General features: G+C 40.1%; 1 protein-coding gene across 3 annotated transcripts in view; it reads left to right on the forward strand.

The window, feature by feature from the left end:
- The window catches only part of FKBP5 (FKBP prolyl isomerase 5), a 110,761-nt gene that overhangs the window by 40,466 nt on the left and 52,477 nt on the right, over nt 1-17,818 (forward strand). For 2 of the 3 annotated variants that reach the window (XM_040249844.1, XM_040249845.1), the window contains one exon: nt 8,313-8,438. In XM_040249844.1, the coding sequence (XP_040105778.1) occupies nt 8,334-8,438 (105 nt within the window). In that variant the 5' untranslated portion in view covers nt 8,313-8,333. Of the gene's footprint in view, nt 1-8,309; nt 8,439-17,818 lie in introns of all 3 variants that reach the window. The other variant, XM_040249843.1, reaches the window with a different exon arrangement.

Raw genomic sequence — 17,818 nt, forward strand, 5'->3', positions numbered from 1 at the left:
GTAAGTTGAAGTTTTCAGTGCACTGTTGATGAAATGCTCAGCATAGTCTCATTTTCCTGTTCTGTCTCAGGTGTTTGCTGACCAGCACTTTGGAGAGTGCATGCTTATCCATAACAGAACGAACTGTGTGTTCTCTTTCTGAGGCACTGGGCAGCAATTTCCCCCTTTGGACAGTTCAGAACAGTGAGCTTTATCATAGATTAATATCCATAGCTACAGAGTGATTTTAAATCCAGAATAAATGTAGGGTAGGGAACAAAGACACAGCTCTCTTATTAAAAAAAGTGAAACTTTCTCAGTGTGTCCAGTTGGTTTTTAGGAATTATCTGTTCTTACAGCCTTTTTTTCATGTAACACTGGATCAGAGAAGTTTTTATTTGTTTTGTCTGATAGAAAAATCTGTATCAGATGGCATAACTGGAATTAAGGGTAAGTACTTAGAAAGTTCAGTTTATTTATTTATTCTTCCAGATTCATCTGCCTTTGAAAGTTCAACAAAGCTTTAGTTTGGTTTTTATCTTTGTGTTTTAATTATTTGTGCTACTTCTTTTCACATGGACTCCATACTGGGCAAAATCATTTTCAGATCACAAAGGTTATTTGTATCCCTTCAAGTGTTAGAACCAAAACTGAAGAGCAAATTCCTTTATCAAATGAGATTTGTAAAGCTTGCAAATCAATGTATACAAGCTCCCTATTTATTTGAATTTTAGCCAGCCACTGTTTCCAAAGGGGAGGGTTAGAACCAAAGGAAAATGTTTTTTTGAATCACAGAGTTTTCATCTGAAAGTTTAGCTGATCACCAAATGACGAACGTTCAAAAGAAAGGCCTTGCCTTTGGATGTGTTTTGTTCATGCTTTCTGAGTGCTTTGTTTTTAGCTGTTTGTGCTCACACAGGCTGTCAAATAATTTGAAAGTAAGAGGCACACAGCATGGCACCTCATCCCTAAATGCTTCGGCATGTCTCCTTTAAGAGTGAGGAGGTTGTTCTATACAGAACCACAATACTAGATCACACTCTAGAAAGCTAACATTATACAATAATAGTAAGGTAATGTATAGTCTGTTTTTCCAGATTTTCCTAATCCTCCTCAAAATTCGCTTCTGTAAATTTTTGTTCCTCCTAATGTGATATTCAGCCAAGGATCACACATTGCATTTGGTGGTTGCGTCTCTTTAGTCTTTTTAAAACCAGAGCAGGCCCTTTCCTTTCTTTACCTTTTTTTTCTTTTATAACATTAACATTTTGAGGAGTCTAAGCCAGTTGTCTTGTAGAATGCTCCACACCCTAATTTTGTCTTTTCTTCTTGCTTAGTTTCAGGTTAAACATTTTTGGTAGGAATGCCACTTGTACACTTCCTATAACACAGCGGGAGGCTCAGTGATACCAGCTTGTGTTAATGAAGAAAATGCAGGGTTTGGTCATGATGGAGGTTACTTGTGTGATCAGACCACTCCACTGGAAAGCCCGTTTCCTTTTTTTAAGTATAAGTAGTCTATAGGGTCATGCTTTGAGACCCTCTGACTGTTCTGTTCCCTAATAACCTTTCACTTGATGGTTTTAACTTGTTTATTGATGTGGTTTCCCTAGGGGTTTACTGATGGATGTCAGTGTATCTGTAAAGCCCGACCTCCAAAATGTTTAAAAGATTTTTTCTTCCTGTTTTTGAAGTGCTTTCTGCAAATTTCTATGCATGAGAGAAGTGTTTTGTGAGTAGTAGGTTACTGGAATTTGGGTACAAATCTTGTTCATCTAATTTTCCTGTCTTGCCCAGCATCACATACAACAACTAGGTACTTAGTTTTTGTTGTTGTTTGTTTGAGAACACTTTGTTCTGACCTTTCCCTTACCCTGAGCCAAGCATTTGGATCTTTGGTGTCTGGTATAAACTGTACTAGTAAATAAAGCAAAGGGGCTTAGCCCCTGGTTTTTGGTGTTCTCTTTGAAGATTTTTGAGTACAGCAAAGTTTGATGTGTGTCTTTGTTGGCACTGAAGTAAGTTTAGGTCAACTGGAAGTGAGTTAAGATACATTTAGTTGTTTGATCATCAGTTTTATCAATAAGACATTTGTCACAAGTATAAAATAATTCTTTTTGACTGTGTAGGCAAGAGGATCCCACAGTGACTTAGGGAGCCTTAACGTCCATTATTAGCCTAATATCGAATAACTGTGGAAGTTACTAATTCTTGGCTTTTCCTGCTCAGCCACGAGAGCTGTTAGGGAATTCATCATGACAGCAGGCAGTGAGGTGTTTTTTGTTTTGTCTGTTGATTAGCTTTTCAGTATTTGCCTTGCATGAAAAGGTATCTATCATTTTAGATGATTGATGATAATAAGAGCTAGTATACTTTTAACATATACATTATACCATTTAATCCAAAAGGTCACTCTGTGAAAGTAGATATTACTTTTGTTCTGATTACACAGGTAGAGAAAAAAGGCTTGGAGAAATTAAAAGTAAGCAACATTGCACAGCTTGTAAGGAGCTCCAAATTCCTTGCCCTTTCTGTCTTACCAGTCTAAAAGGTAGAGGTGTTCTGGAGAATCTAAATAAGGACAAACCATGACCCTGCTCTTAAGGATCTCTTAAATCTGGGCCTTCTGGTTCAAGATGGCAGACTAGAAGGATGTGTGCTCATCTCCTGCAAGAACACCAAAATCCCAACTAGCTGTTCAACAACTATTGACAGGAGGACGATGCAACCCACCAAAAAGAGATATCCCATGTCCAAAGACAAAGAAGAAGCTGCAGTGTGATGGTAGGAGGGGTGCAATCATGATAAAATCAAGTCTCATACCTGCCAGGTGGGTGAGCTGGGCATCCAACAAAGGGACTGGGGATCCCCAGGGAATCTGACCCTGAAGGCCAGCAGGATTGGATTACAGGACCTCCACAGGCCTGGGGGAAACAGAGACTCCAGTCTTGGAGGGCACAAACAAAATCTTGTGCACACCAAGATCTAGAGGAAAGGAGCAGTGACCCCACAGGAGGCTGAACCAAAACTCCTGCTGGTGTTGGAGGGTGTCCTGTGGAGGCATGGGTTGGCAGGGGCGCACCACAGGGATGGGGGCAATGTCCCCCTTGGTGTAAGTCCTTTTGAAGGTCCCTGTTAACTGTGCTATAGAGCCCAGGGCTGATTTGTCTCAGGCCAAACAACTGCCAGGGAGGGAGTGCAACCCCACTCATCAGCAGATAGTTGGATTAAAGCTTTACTGAGTAAGGCCCTGCTCATCAGAGCAAGACTCAGTTTTTCCCACCACCAGTCCCTCCCATCAGGAAGCTTGCACAAGCCTCTTAGCCTCCTCCATCAGAGGTCAGACAGAAGAAGCAAGAAGAACCACAGTCCCACAGCAGCTAAAACAAAAAGCACATTACAAAAAGTTCATTAGAATGAAAAAGCAGAAAGTTATGTCCCAGATGAAGGGACTAGATAAAACCCCAGAAAAACAACTAAATGAAGTAGAGATGGCAACCTTCCAGAAAAGAATTCAGAGTGGTGATAATGAAGATAATCCAGAATCTTGGGAAAACAATGGAGAAGATGAAAGAAATGTTTTATCAAAGACCTAGAAGAACTAAGCTAGTGGAGGTGATAGAATTCCAGCTGAGCTATTTGAAATCCTAAAAGATGATGCTGTGAAAGTGCTGCACTCAATATACCAGCATATTGGAAAACTCAGCAGTGGCCACAGGACTGGAAAAGGTCAATTTTCATTCCAATCCCAAAGAAAGACAATGCCAAAGAATTTTCAAACTGCTGCACAATTGTACTTATCTCACACAATAGCAAAGTAATGCTCAGAATTCTCCAAGCCAGGCTTCAACAGTATGTGAACCGAGAACTTCAAGCTGGATTTAGAAAAGGCAGAAGAACCAGAGATCAAATTGCCAACATCCATTGGATCATTGAAAAAGCGAGAGAGTTCCAGAAAAACATCTACTTCTTCTTTATTGACTACACCAAAGCCTTTGACTGTGTGGATCACAACAAACTGTGGAAAATCCTTAAAAGAGATAGGAATACCAGACTACCTGACCTGCCTCCTGAGAAATCTGTATGCAGGTCAAGAAGCAACACTTAGAACTGGACATGGAACAATGGACTGCCAAATTGGGAAAGGAATACGTCAAGGCTGTATGTTGTCACCCTGCTTTTTTAACTTATATGCAGAGTACGTCATGCAAAATGCTGGGCTGGATGAAGCACAAGCTGGAATCAAGATTGCTGGAAGAAATATCAATAACCTCAGATATACAGATGACACCACCCTTATGGCAGAAAGTAAAGAAGAACTAAAGAGCCTCTTAGTAAAGGTGAAAGAGGAGAGTGAAAAAGCTGGCTGAAAAAGCTCAACATCCAAAAAATGAAGATCATGGCATCAAGTCCCATCACTTCGTGGCAAATAGGTGGGAAAACAATGGAAACAGTGACAGACTTTATTTTGGGGGGCTCCAAAATCACTGCAGATGGTGACTGCAGTCATGAAATTAAAAGATGCTTGCTCCTAGGAAGAAAAACGATGACCAAACTAGACAGCATATTAAAAAATAGAGACATTACTTCGCTGACAAAGGTCTGTCTAGTCAAAGCTATGGTTTTTCTGGTAATCATGTATGGATGTGAGAATTGGACCATAAAGAAAGCTGAGTGCTGAAAAGTTGATACTTTTGAACTGTGGTGTTGGAGAAGACTCTTGAGAGTCTCTTGGACTGCAGGGAAATCAAACCAGTCAATCCTAAAGGAAATCAGTCCTGAATATTCATTGGAAGGACTGATGCTGAAGCTCCAATACTTTTGCCACCTGATGTGAAGAACTGACTCATTGGAAAAGACCCTGATGGTGGGAAAGATTGAAGGCAGGAGGAGAAGGGGATAACAGAGGATGAGAGATGGTTGGATGGCATCACTGACTCGATGAACATGAGTTTGAATAAGCTCCAGGAGTTGGTGATGGTCAGGGAAGCCTGGCGTGCTACAGTCCATGGGGTTGCAAAGAGGTGAACACAAAAGAGCGACTGAACTGAAGTGAGAAGAACTAAGGAACGAACAGACAAATGAATAAATACACTAGAAGGAATCAATAGCAGAATACCTAAGGCAGAAGAATGGATCAGTGACCTGGAAGACAGAATGGTGGAATCACTGCCGCAGAACAGAATATAGAAAAAAGAATGCAAAGAATTGAAGACAGCCTAAGAGACCTCTGGGAGAACATTAAATGCACCAACATTCACATTATAGGGGTCCCAGGAGGAGAAGAGAAAGAGAAGGCCTGAGAAAATACGTGAAGAGATGATAGCTGAGAACTCCTTAACATGGGGAAGGAAATAGTCAGCAGTCCAGGAAGTGGAGAGTCCCAGGCAGCATATAATCCAAGGAGGAACACACCGAGACATAGTAATCAAACTGACAAAAATTAAAGACATAAAATATTAAAAGCAACAAGGGGAAAATGACAACATATAGGGGAACTCCCCTCAGGCTATCAGCTGATTTTTCACCAGAAACTCTGCAAACCAGAGGGAATGGCACTTTAAAGTGATGAAAGAGGAAGAACCTACAACCAAGAATACTCTACCCAACAAGACTCTCCTTCAGATTTGGTGGAGAAATCAAAAGCTTTCCAGAGAATCAAAAGTTAAGAGAATTTAGCACCACCAAACCAGCTTTACAACAGATGCTAAAGGAACTTTTCTAGGCAGGAGACACAAGAGAAGGAAGAGACCTGCAGAAAATAAACCCGAAACAGTTAAGAAAATGGTAATGGCTCTTACATATTGATAATTACCTTAAATGTAAATGGATTAGAGGCACCAGACATAGACTGGCTGGGCAAATGAAAACATGTGCATGTGTGCAGTTCTACTTACCACTTCACCCTGCTTGACCACCCCCCCAGATTGTATATAATTATTTTATATTGCCAGGTTAGTCCTGTTTCCATGATGGCTTGCAATTGTAATAATCTTCGATTTTTGGTTTGGCTATTGAGTGTGAAAACTGTTCTTTTTGTTTGTTTGTTTTTGATTGTGAAAACTGATAAACATCTTTTACTGTTGTGATTGTGCAACTATTACTTAATACCATTGTATTATGACTGGTCAACAGAAAAACAATAGAACGCTATATCACCAAAACTACCATTCAATAGAAAAAGCTGTAATCACTTTTAAAAATCCAGATGCATATCAGAATTATTGGAATTTTTGAAAAATAAAAATGCCCAGGTATTGCTTTTTTTGTCTTCAGAGTTCTAGATATGTTTCTAATGAGCAGCCATGTTTGAAAACAGCTGAACTATATGATGATCTTTTACTTTTATCTAGTTTGTTCCACTTTTTCTATTTCATATTCAGTGCTCCTTCAGTGCAAACTATTTCATTTAGTTTGTTTTCCAGTTTTTCCATCTCTTTTTTGTTTTTTGATGTTCTTTCTCAAGCCTTTATCAACTGTAGTAGAAAAGCTTTGTACACATATATGTAAAAACAATATGTATAATATATATATTTCAGAAAACTTAGAATTTTTGCCTAACTATAAATTTTATGACATTTTGATTCCACTTGTTTGACTTAGTTTGAATAGAATGCTAGATTTCTAATTAAAAACATAGATATGCAACAACAAAGGCTTATTGTATAGCACAGGGAACTATATAGTCAGTTCAGTTGCTCAGTCGTGTCCAACACTTTGCGACCCCATGAATCGCAGCACGGCAGGGCTCCCTGTCCATCACCAACTCCCAGAGTTCACTCAAACTCACGTCCATCGAGTCAGTGATGCCATCCTGTCATCTCATCCTCAGTCGTCCCCTTCTCCTCCTGCCCCCAATCCCTCCCAGCATCAGAGTCTTTTCCAATGAGTCAACTCTTCCCATGAGGTGGCCAAAGTACTGGAGTTTCAGCTTTAGCATCATTCCTTCCCAAGAACACCCAGGGCTGATCTCCTTCAGAATGGACTGGTTGGATCTCCTTGCAGTCCAAGGGACTCTCAAGAGTCTTCTCCAACACCACAGTTCAAAAGCATCAATTCTTTGGCGCTCAGCCTTCTTTCTGGTCCAACTCTCACATCCATACATGACTACTGGAAAAACCATAGCCTTGACTAGACGAACCTTAGTCGGCAAAGTAATGTCTCTGCTTTTGAATATGCTATCTAGGTTGGTCATAACAGTCAGTGTCTAGTAATAACCTATGTTGGGAAATAATTGCAAAAATTATATATGTGTAAATGTATAACTGATCACCTTGTGCACCTGAAACACTGTTAAGTCAACTATTCTTCAGTAAAATATACATATTAAGAAAAAATTTAAAGATCTCTTTAATCCAATGCATGTGTCTTCTTATGAATATATTATAGAAAACAAATCAATGGAAGAGCTAAGAAAGTAAAGGGCAGACAGCTGCAAAATAGAAGGTTATGGTTGGTATAATGAAGGTAGCATTTGAGTGGGAAGAATGGGAAAGAAAAAGAAAAAGTATGGAGATGGGAAAGCACAGGGCTTGTTGCAGGAGAAGCCTGGTCTGGGTTGGCTAGAGTGTGAGCCGCATGTGAGAAAGTAAAGAAAGTAGTGGAGGCTCGACCTGAAACATAGGTTAGGGTCATGTTGTGGAAGGCGTTGAGTGCCATGGTAGAGAAGAACATTCTGTAGGAAAATTTGAGCAGGAAATGAAAAATGTGGCTCTATGAAAGAACCAATAATCATCATGATAAATGTTTTCATTTTTAAGTTATGACTTTGTTCTCATCCCTTAACATTTGTTATCTCAGTAATGCCTCATAGTAACTCTATGAACTATGGATGTGAAACTTAGGCTCAGTGATCTTAAGTAGGTTGACAAATATCAAGCATATGGCTGGAGCTGAGGCTCAGACTGGGGTCTGTCATTTTCTAAAACCTTTTCCTATTTTCCACTGTGATAGATTGCCTTTTATCAGATCACCTGATAAGTCCTTAATTCTGTCAAGAATATGGCTATAGGAAAAGGACATTTTCAAGTTCTGAAAGGACTACTTCTCAATGTGTAATCATGCTAAGGAATATAATCACTGCCAAGCCTGACTTGTGCTTCTCTCTAATTTGGGACCAGAGCTAGATGGGAAATTGAAGATTTTGATGATGTTTTATTTACATGCCTCATGACATCAGTACATGCTCATAGCAAATGTTTTTATTTTCCTTTTCGGTGTTTAACCTTATTGGCCCTGTGTAATCTTGGGTCAGGTAAAGCTCAGTCTCTAGGGACATTTTAAGATACATAATGAAGTGATACTTCTAGCTAAAGTATGTTTCTTCTCAGCAGGTTGTCTACTTTTAAAAGACAATGACTACTGATGAAGCTGCCAAGAACAATGGAGAAAGCCCTGCAGCAGCTGTTGCTGAACAGGGAGAGGATATTACCTCCAAAAAAGATAGAGGAGTATTAAAGGTGAGGCCATGACATGTAAGGAAATTTGCTATCTGGAAAGATTGTTAATAAAAATCTTTTTTTGTTTCTGGTGGGAGGTGGAGATGGATCGGGGCTTCCCAAGTGGTGCAGTTGTAAAGAATCTGCCTGACTATACGGGAGACGCAAGAGATGCAGGTTCCATCTCTGGGTTGGGAAGATCCCCTGGAGGGGGAAATGGCAACCCACTCCAGTATTCTTGCCTGGAGAAACCCATGGACAGAGGAGCCTGGTGGACTACAGTCCATGGGATCGCAGAGAGTCAAACATGACTGAGCAACTGAGCATTGAGATGGATTATATTTATTGAGGCTTACTAAGTACCAAATGCTACAGCTCATTTGGCCACCTGATGCGAAGAATTCATTCTCATTTGGTCTTTATAACTGCAGGTTTATTTTTAATCCCAGATTATAGATAGTAAGGCTGAGGGCCAGCTATGTAAATTAACTTGCCCCAAATCATATATCTCAGTAAATGCAGGTCTGAGGATTTATGTTATGTCTGACTCTAAAAAGACTGTCTGTCTCTATTCTCACCAGAGTATAAATGGGTGATTATTTTAATATTTAAATATATTAAAGCTAGCTAATGACAATTTAAAAGACTTTCTTAAAAGAAAAAAAAAAGTTAACTTGCAAAGTTCAAAAGGTTTTTTTTTTTTACATAGAGTTTCTGTATGTAATGAAAATATTTTTTTGAGGTTTAATCAGAGAATGTATCTCACTTTTGAATTAGTGTTCCTCCTTAAAAACACTTTTTTCACTCTGTAATTATGTTTACATGTGTTTTTTTTAAACCTCACAGTGGTCTTTTGAGACAGAGCACATTTGATTCTCCCATTTATATATGAAAGATATATGTGCTATTATTCCATATAATAGAGAGGTTAAATGGCTTTAGTCATAGTAAGTTCTTTTTTCTCCTACACTGTTGTGATGTTTTCAGGTTTTGTAAGGTTAATTTTTTTGCTGAAAAGGTTATGTTACACTTTTAAAGTATTATCAATAAACTGAGTTTTAATATCTCCTTATCTTATCAGTAGCAAATGAGATTTTTCTTTTAGTTTGTTTTGGCTAATCTTGCTTACATGAAAGCTTTCTTCACATATTCACAAACATCAATCTCTTCTGAATATACATGTTTTACTATTAGCTTGCTATATGCCAAGCCAAAGTTTGAAGACTTGTAAAATAAAGACTTCAGCATTATAGATGTGTATCATGCTACCTTCATTCAGAGGGCTTTCAACCTTGTAGCTCTGTGAATTACTCATACCAAACTCCAGAATGCCTCTCAAGACAGTGGAAATTCTGCAGGTTGTTATCTTCTGCTCTTTTATCTTTTCAGAGCACTGGTACAGAGAACAACTTGCCTCAGGCCCTGCTTTGTTCTAGGGAGTAAATCCAATAAGATTTTTAGGCCTGTAAGAAACATCATGAGAAACGCTGAGCTGGAAGAAACACAAGCTGGAATCAAGATTGCCGGGAGAAATATTAATAACCTCAGATATGCAGATGATACCACCCTTATGGCAGAAAGCGAAGAGTAACTAAAAAGCCTCTTGATGAAAGTGAAAGAGGAGAGTGAAAAAGTTGGCTTAAAGCTCAACATTCAGAAAACGAAGATCATGGCATCCGGTCCCATCACTTCATGGGAAATAGATGGGGAAACAGTGGAAACAGTGTCAGACTTTATTTTTTGGGGCTCCAAAATCACTGCAGATGGTGACTGCAGCCATGAAATTAAAAGATGCTTACTCCTTGGAAGAAAAGTTATGACCAACCTAGACAGCATATTCAAAAGCAGAGACATTACTTTGCTGACTAAGGTCCGTCTAGTCAAGGCTATGGTTTTTCCAGTAGACATGTGTGGATGTGAGAGTTGGACTGTGAAGAAGGCTGAGCGCTGAAGAATTGATGGCTTTTGAACTGTGGTGTTGGAGAAGACTCTTGAGAGTCCCTTGGACTGCAAGGAGATCCAACCAGTCCATTCTGAAGGAGATCAGCCCTGGGTGTTCTTGGGAAGGAATGATGCTAAAGCTGAAACTCCAGTACTTTGGCCACCTCATGGGAAGAGTTGACTCATTGGAAAAGACTCTGATGCTGGGAGGGATTGGGGGCAGGAGGAGAAGGGGACGACCGAGGATGAGATGACAGGATGGCATCACCGACTCAATGGATGTGAGTCTGAGTGAACTCTGGGAGTTGGTGATGGACAGGGAGGCCTGCCGTGCTGCAGTTCATGGGGTCGCAGAGTCAGACACGACTGAGCGACTGAACTGAACTAAACTGAACTGAAGAAACATTTTGAGATTGTAAACCTTTTAAATCTTATCATTTATCACTGTCTAAAGCCTCAGGTTTCACCATAGGGCTTTTGGTTAAGATTAAATAGGTCTGTGGACTTCCATAATAGTCCAGTGATTAAGACACCAGACTACTGCAGGAGCACAGGTTTGATCTCTGGTCAGGGGACTAAGATCTTGCATGCTGTGCAGCATGGCCAAAAAATCAGTTCAGTACAGTCGCTCAGTCATGTCTGACTCTTTGTGACCCCATAGACTGCAGCATGCCAGGCCTCCCTGTCCATCACTAGCACCTGGAGCTTACTCAAACTCATGTCCATCTAGTCAGTGATGCCATGCAGCTGTCTCATCCTCTGTCGTCACCTTCTCTGCCCGCCTTTGATCTTTCTCAGCATCAGGCTTTCTTTTCACTGAGTCAGTTCTTCGCATCAGGTGGCCAAAGAGTTGGAGTTTCAGCTTTAGCATCAGTCCTTCCAGTGAATATTCAGGACTGATTTCCTTTAGGATGGACTGGTTGGATCTCCTTGCAGTCCAAGGGACTCTCAAGAGTCTTCTCCAACACCACAGTTAAAAAGCATCAGTTCTTCAGTGCTCAGCTTTCTTTATAGTCCAAATCTCACATCCATACATGACTACTGGAAAAACCATAGCTTTGACCATACGGACCTTTGTCAGCAAAGTAATTTCTCTGCTTTTTTAATATGCTATCTAGGTTGGTCATAACTTTTCTTCTAAGGAGCAAGTGTCTCTTAATTTCATGGCTGCAATCACCACATGCAGTGATTTTGGAGCCCCCCAAAAAATGTCTGTCACGGCTTCCCCATCTATTTGTCATGAAGTGATGGGATCAGAAACCATGATCTTAGTTTTCTGAATGTTACATTTTAAGCCAACTTTTTCACTCTCCTCTTTTACTTTCATCAGGAGACTCTTTAGTTCTTCGCTTTCTGCAATTAGGGTGGTGTCATCTGCATATATGAGGTTATTGATATTTCTCCTGGCAGTCTTGATTCCAGCTTGTGCTTCATCCAGCCCAGCATTTTGCATGATGTACTCTGCATATGTTAAATAAGCAGGGTGACAATGTACAACCTTGACATACTCCTTTCCCAATTTGGAACCAGTCTGTTGTCCAGTTCTAACTGTTGCTTATTGACCTGCATACAGATTTCTCAGGAGGCAGGTCAGGTGGTCTGGTATTCCTGTCTCTTGAAGAATTTTCCACAGTTTGTTGTGATCCACACAGTCAAAGGCTTTTGGTGTAGTCCATAAAGCAGAAATAGATGTTTTTCTGGAACTCTCTTGCTTTTTCCATGATCCAGAGGATGTTGGCAATTTGATCTCTGGTTCCTCTGCCTTTTCTAAATCCACCTTGAACATCTGGAAGTTCACGGTTCATGTACTGCTCAAGCCTGGCTTGGAGAGTTTTGAGCATTACCTTGCTAGCCTGTGAGATGAGTGCAATTGTGCAGTAGTTTGAGCATTCTTTGGCATTGCCTTTCTTTGGGATTGGAGTGAAAACTGACCTTTTCCAGTCCTGTGGCCACTGCTGACTTTTCCAAATTTGCTGGCATATTGAGTGCAGCACTTTTACAGCATCATCTTTCAGGATTTGAAATAGCTCAGCTGGAATTCCATCATCTCCACTAGCTTTGTTCGTAGTGATGCTTCCTAAGGCCCACTTGACTTCACATTCCAGGATGTCTGGCTCTAGATGAGTGATCACACCATCATGGTTATCTGGGTCATGAAGATCTTTTTTGTATAGTTCTTCTGTGTATTCTTGCCACCTCTTCTTAATATCTGCTGCTTCTGTTAGGCCCATATGATTTCTGTCCTTTATTGTGCCCATCTTTGCATGAAATGTTCCCTTGCTATCTCTAATTTTTTTTTGAAGAGATCGCTAGTCTTTCTCATTCTGTTGTTTTCCTCTGTTTCTTTGCATTGATCACTGAGGAAGGCTTTCTTATCTCCTTGCTCTTCTTTGGTATGCTGTATTCAAATTGGTATATCTTTCCTCTTTTCCTTTACCTTTAGCTTCTTTTCTCAACTATTTGTACGGCCTCCTCAGACATCCCTTTTGCCTTTTTGTGTTTCTTTTTCTTGGGGTTGGTCTTGATCACAACCTGTTATCAATGTCATGAACCTCCATCCATAGTTCTTCAGGCACTCTATCAGATCTAATCCCTTGAAACTATTTGTCACTTCCACTGTATAATCATAAGGGATTCTACAGACTAAGATGGTGAAGTAGAAGGACGTGCACTCATCTTCTTCTGCTAGAACTCCAAAATTACAACTCGCTGCTGAACAACTGTCAACAGGAGAATGTTGAATCCCACCAAAAAAAGATACCCCAAGTCCAAAGGCAAAGGAGAAGCCCCAACAAGACGGTAGGAGGGGTGAAATTGTGTTTAATCTTAAACCCCATACCTGCCAGAGATGCTCGGAGGGCTCAGACAAGCCTTATATGCACCAGGACCCGGAGACCCCACAGAGACTGAGCCAGTACTGTGTTTGAGTGTCTCCTGTGGAGGTATGGGTCAGCAGTGGACTGCTGCTGGGGCAGGGGCTCTAAGTGCAGTAGACCTGGGAATGGCATAAGCCTTCTTGGCGGAGGTCGCTGTTAATCCTACCGTAGAGCTGCCAGAACTTACAGAGGACTGGGGAAACAGACTCTTGGGGGCCACAAACAAGACCTTGTGCACACCAGCACCCAGGAGAAAGGAGCAGTGACCCCACAAGAGACCAATCCAGAGTTGCCTGTGAGTGTCCAGGAGTCTCCGACGGAGGCATGGGTCGGTGGTGGCCTGCTGTAGGGTTTAGGGCACTGTGTGCAGCAGTGCATGGGGCCTTCTGAAGGAGGTCACCGTCATCTTCATTACCTCCTCCATAGTTTGGCCTCAAATCAAACAACAGGGAAGGAAGACAGCCCTCATAACAGAAAATTGGATTGAAGATTTGCTGAGCATGGCATCGACCATCAGAAGACCCAGTTTCCCCCTCAGCCTGTCTCTCCCATCAGGAAGCTTCCATAAGCCTCTTTTCCTTCTCCATCAGAGGGCTGACAGACTGAAAACCACAGTCACAGAAAACTAACCAGTCTGATCACATGGACCACAGCCTTGTTTAACTCAGTGAAGCCATGAGCCATGCCATGGAGGGCCACCCAGGACGGATGGGTCTTGGTGGAGAGTTCTGACAAAAGGTGGTCCACTGGAGAAGGGAATGGCAAACCACTTCAGTATTCTTGCCTTTGAGAACTAGTAGGAAAAGGCAAAAAGAAAGGACACTGAAAGATGAACTCCCCAGGTCAGTAGGTGCCCAATATGCTACTGGAGGTCAGTGGAGAAGTGACTCCAGAAAGAATGAAGAGACGGAGCCAAAGCAACAACAGTACCCAGTTGTGGATGTGACTGGTGATGCAAGTAAAGTCCAGTGCTGTAAAGAGCAATATTGCTTAGAAACCTGGAATGTCAGGTCCCTGAATCAAGGCAAATTGGAAGTAGTCAAGCAGGAGATGGCAAGAGTGAACATTGACATTTTCGCAATCAGCAAACTAAAATGGAGAAGAATGGGTGAATTTAACTCAGATGACCATTATATCTACTACTGTGGGCAAGCATCCCTTAGAAGAAATGGAATAGCCCTCATAGTCAACAAAAGAGTCCAAAATGCAGTACTTGGATGCAGTCTCAAAAACGACAGCATGATCTCTGTCCATTTCCAAGGCAAACCATTCAATATCACAGTAATCCAAGTCTGTGCCCTGACCAGTAATGCTGAAGTTAAACGGTTCTATGAAGACCTTCAAGACCTTCTAGAACTAACACCCAGAAAAGACGTCCTTTTCATTATAGGGGACTGGAATGCAAAAGTAGGAAGTCGAGAGCTACCTGGAGTAACAGGCAAATTTGGCCTTGGAAAAAAAAAGCAGGTCAAAGGCTAGTAGAGTTTTTCCAGGAGAATGCACTGGTCATAGCAAACCCTCTTCCAACAACACAAGATAAGACTCTACACATGGACATCACTAGATGGTCAGTACGGAAATCAGATTGATTATAGTCTTTGCAACCAAAGATGGAGAAGCTCTGTACAGTCAGCAAAAGCAAGACTGGGAGCTGACTGTGGCTCAGATCATGAACTCCTTATTGCCAAATTCAGACTTAAATTGAAGAAAGTAGGGAAAACCACTAGACCATTTAGGAATGACCTAAATCAAATCCCTTATGGTTATACAGTGGCCAAAAAATAGAGAAGAAAAAAAGATTAAATAGGTCTATTAACTGCCATGACCTAGGGCAATTTAATAACATATCTGTGATGAAGTTTCCTCATTTGTAAAATTTGAATAATAATACTGCCTATATCACAGAATTAAGATTATATAAAGCATTTAATACGGTGCCATGTTTGTAATTGTCTCTTATTAACTATCTATATCTATATATTTTGTTTGTTTGTTTGTTTGTTTTTAAGACCAAGGCGGATCTGGGAAGTCAGTCAGAAACTAGCCCAGTAATATAAAATTTCTTTATTTTTAAACTGAATTGAGCTTACATTTTTAAACTGAATTGAGACTAGGTTGTTTTCTTAAGACAACTCCAGATTTAGGCACTGAACTCAGCTTGTTGGGGAAACCTGAAGTGATACCACAGTAATACTGTGGATGTGAACACTGACTCCCTGGGTGCCCTTCATTCCATCAGCCCAGTTACTTGGTTATAGTCCTAGAAATGCAGCTGCCCTCCAGGGGCAGCCCAGGCTCCCCAGTACTGCATGCAGTTCATGAACACGAGCACTTTCAGAATATTGTGAGATTTCTCTTAGATAAACGTTTTTGGAAACATTTTTTCCCATTGAGCCCTAGAAGGGCAGTAATGATTCTACTGTTTTGTTTTTTTTAATTAGCTTTTTAGGTTTAAAATTATAACTTTTTTTCCCAGCTGTATTGAGATAAAATTGAAATGTAACATTATGTAAGTTTAAGGTGTATAATGTGATGAGTTGATACATTTAAATGTTTTGAAATGACTACCACAAAAGGGTTAGTTAGCCCCTTCATCACCTCAGATAATTATCATTTCAGTTCTGTGGTGAGAACATTTAAGATCTATTCTCTTAGCAGTTCTCAAGTATGTAATACACTATTGTTAATTATAGTCACCATTCTGTACATTAGATCCTGAGAATTTAGTTCATGTTATGACTTGGAAGTTTGTACCCTTTGACCACCAGCTCCTCATTTTCCACCATGCCCTTTCCTCTGGCAACCATCATTCTGCTCTTTGTTTCTGTGAATTCAGCTTTTTTATATTTCACATACATGTGATATCACACAATTTATGTGTTTCTCTGACTTGACTTCACTTAGCATAATGTCCTCAAAAGTACATCCATGTTGTCATAAATGGTATGGTTTCCTTCTTTCTTGTGAGTGAATAATATCCTATTATACATACATATGGGTTTCCCTGGTGGCTCAGAAGGTAAAGAATCTGCTTGCAATGCAGGAGATTCAGGTTCGATCCCTGTGCTGGGAAGATCCCCTGGAGCAGCTAACCAGCCCACCTGCTTCAGAATTTTTGCCTGGGAAACCCATGGACAGAGGAGCTTGGAGGGCTGCAGTCTATGGGGTCAGACACAACTGGGCGACTAACACAACATATATATACCACAGTACATATATATACCACATCTTTATTCATTATTTCTTTGAGATAATTTCATTTCCTTTGGATTTATACGCAAGAGTGGAATTGCTGGATCATATGGTACTTCTAGTTTTAATTTTTTGAGGAAAGTTCATACCATTCTCCATAGTGGCTGTCCCAGTTTACATCCCTATCAGTAGTGCACAAGGGTTTCCTTTTCTCCAAATCCTTATTAACAGATGTTATTTGTTGTTGTTTTTTTTTGTAATAACCATGAGTTCCGTATATATTTTAGATATCAAATACATGGTTTGTGGATATTTTCTCCCACCCCATAGGCTGCCTTTTCATTTTGGTGATTGTTTCTTTTGCTGTGCAGAACCTTTTTAGTTTGATGTTCTACCTATTTATTTTTGTTGCTTGTGCTTTTGATGTCATATCCAAAAAAATTGCTGCCAGGATTAATGTCAAGGAGGTTTTCCCCTTGTTTTCCTTTATATGTTTTATGTAGTTTCATATCTTATGTTTTAAATCTGTTGTTGATTTTGAGTTAGGTTTTGTGAGTGGTGTAAGATAGGGGTCCAGTTTTATTCTTCATGGGGTTATCCAGTTTTCCTTGGCACTTTTTATTGGAGAGATTATCTGTTCCTCATTGAGTATTCTTGGCTCCCTTGTCAAATAGGAGTTAACTGTGTATGCTGAGGTTTATTTTTGGGTTCTTGATTCTGTTCCGTTGGTCCATGTGTATGTTTTTATTACTGTAGCTTTGTAACATAGTTTGAAATCAGGAAATATGATACCTCCAGCTTTTTTCTTGGGATTGCTTTGGCTGTTTTGGGTCTTTCGTGGGTCTTTTCTTCTGTTTCTGTGAAAAATACCATGGGAAATTTTGGTATGGCTTGCACTGAATCTGTAGATGTCTTTCAGTGATATGGACATTTTTAATATTCTCCTCATTCATGAGCATAGGCTGCCTTTTCCATTTATGTGTGTCTTCTTCAGTTCCTTTCGTTAGAATCATGCAGTTTTCAGTGTACAAATCTTCTACCTCTTGATTAAATTTATTCCTATTTGATAGTTTTTGATGCTATTTGAATGAGAGTTTTATTGAGGTCTAATTGATTTTTAACAGTTTATTAGTTTCAGGTGTACAACATAATGATTTGACACTGGTATATATTATGAAATGGTCACCACATTAAGTCTAGTTAATATTTGTCACCATACATGGTTTAAAAATTTTTTTTGTGATGAGAACTTTTTACTATTCTCTTAGCAGCTTTCAATTAGGCATTACAATATTACTAACTGTCACACCATGCTGTACGTTACATACATAGCTTATTATTTTGTATCTTTTGACTCCCTTTACCCATTTCTCCCACCCTCCCCTCAAACTC

This window comes from Oryx dammah, unplaced genomic scaffold (assembly GCF_014754425.2).
Source record: "Oryx dammah isolate SB20612 unplaced genomic scaffold, SCBI_Odam_1.1 HiC_scaffold_11, whole genome shotgun sequence".
In the NCBI taxonomy this organism is placed as follows: domain Eukaryota; kingdom Metazoa; phylum Chordata; class Mammalia; order Artiodactyla; family Bovidae; genus Oryx; species Oryx dammah.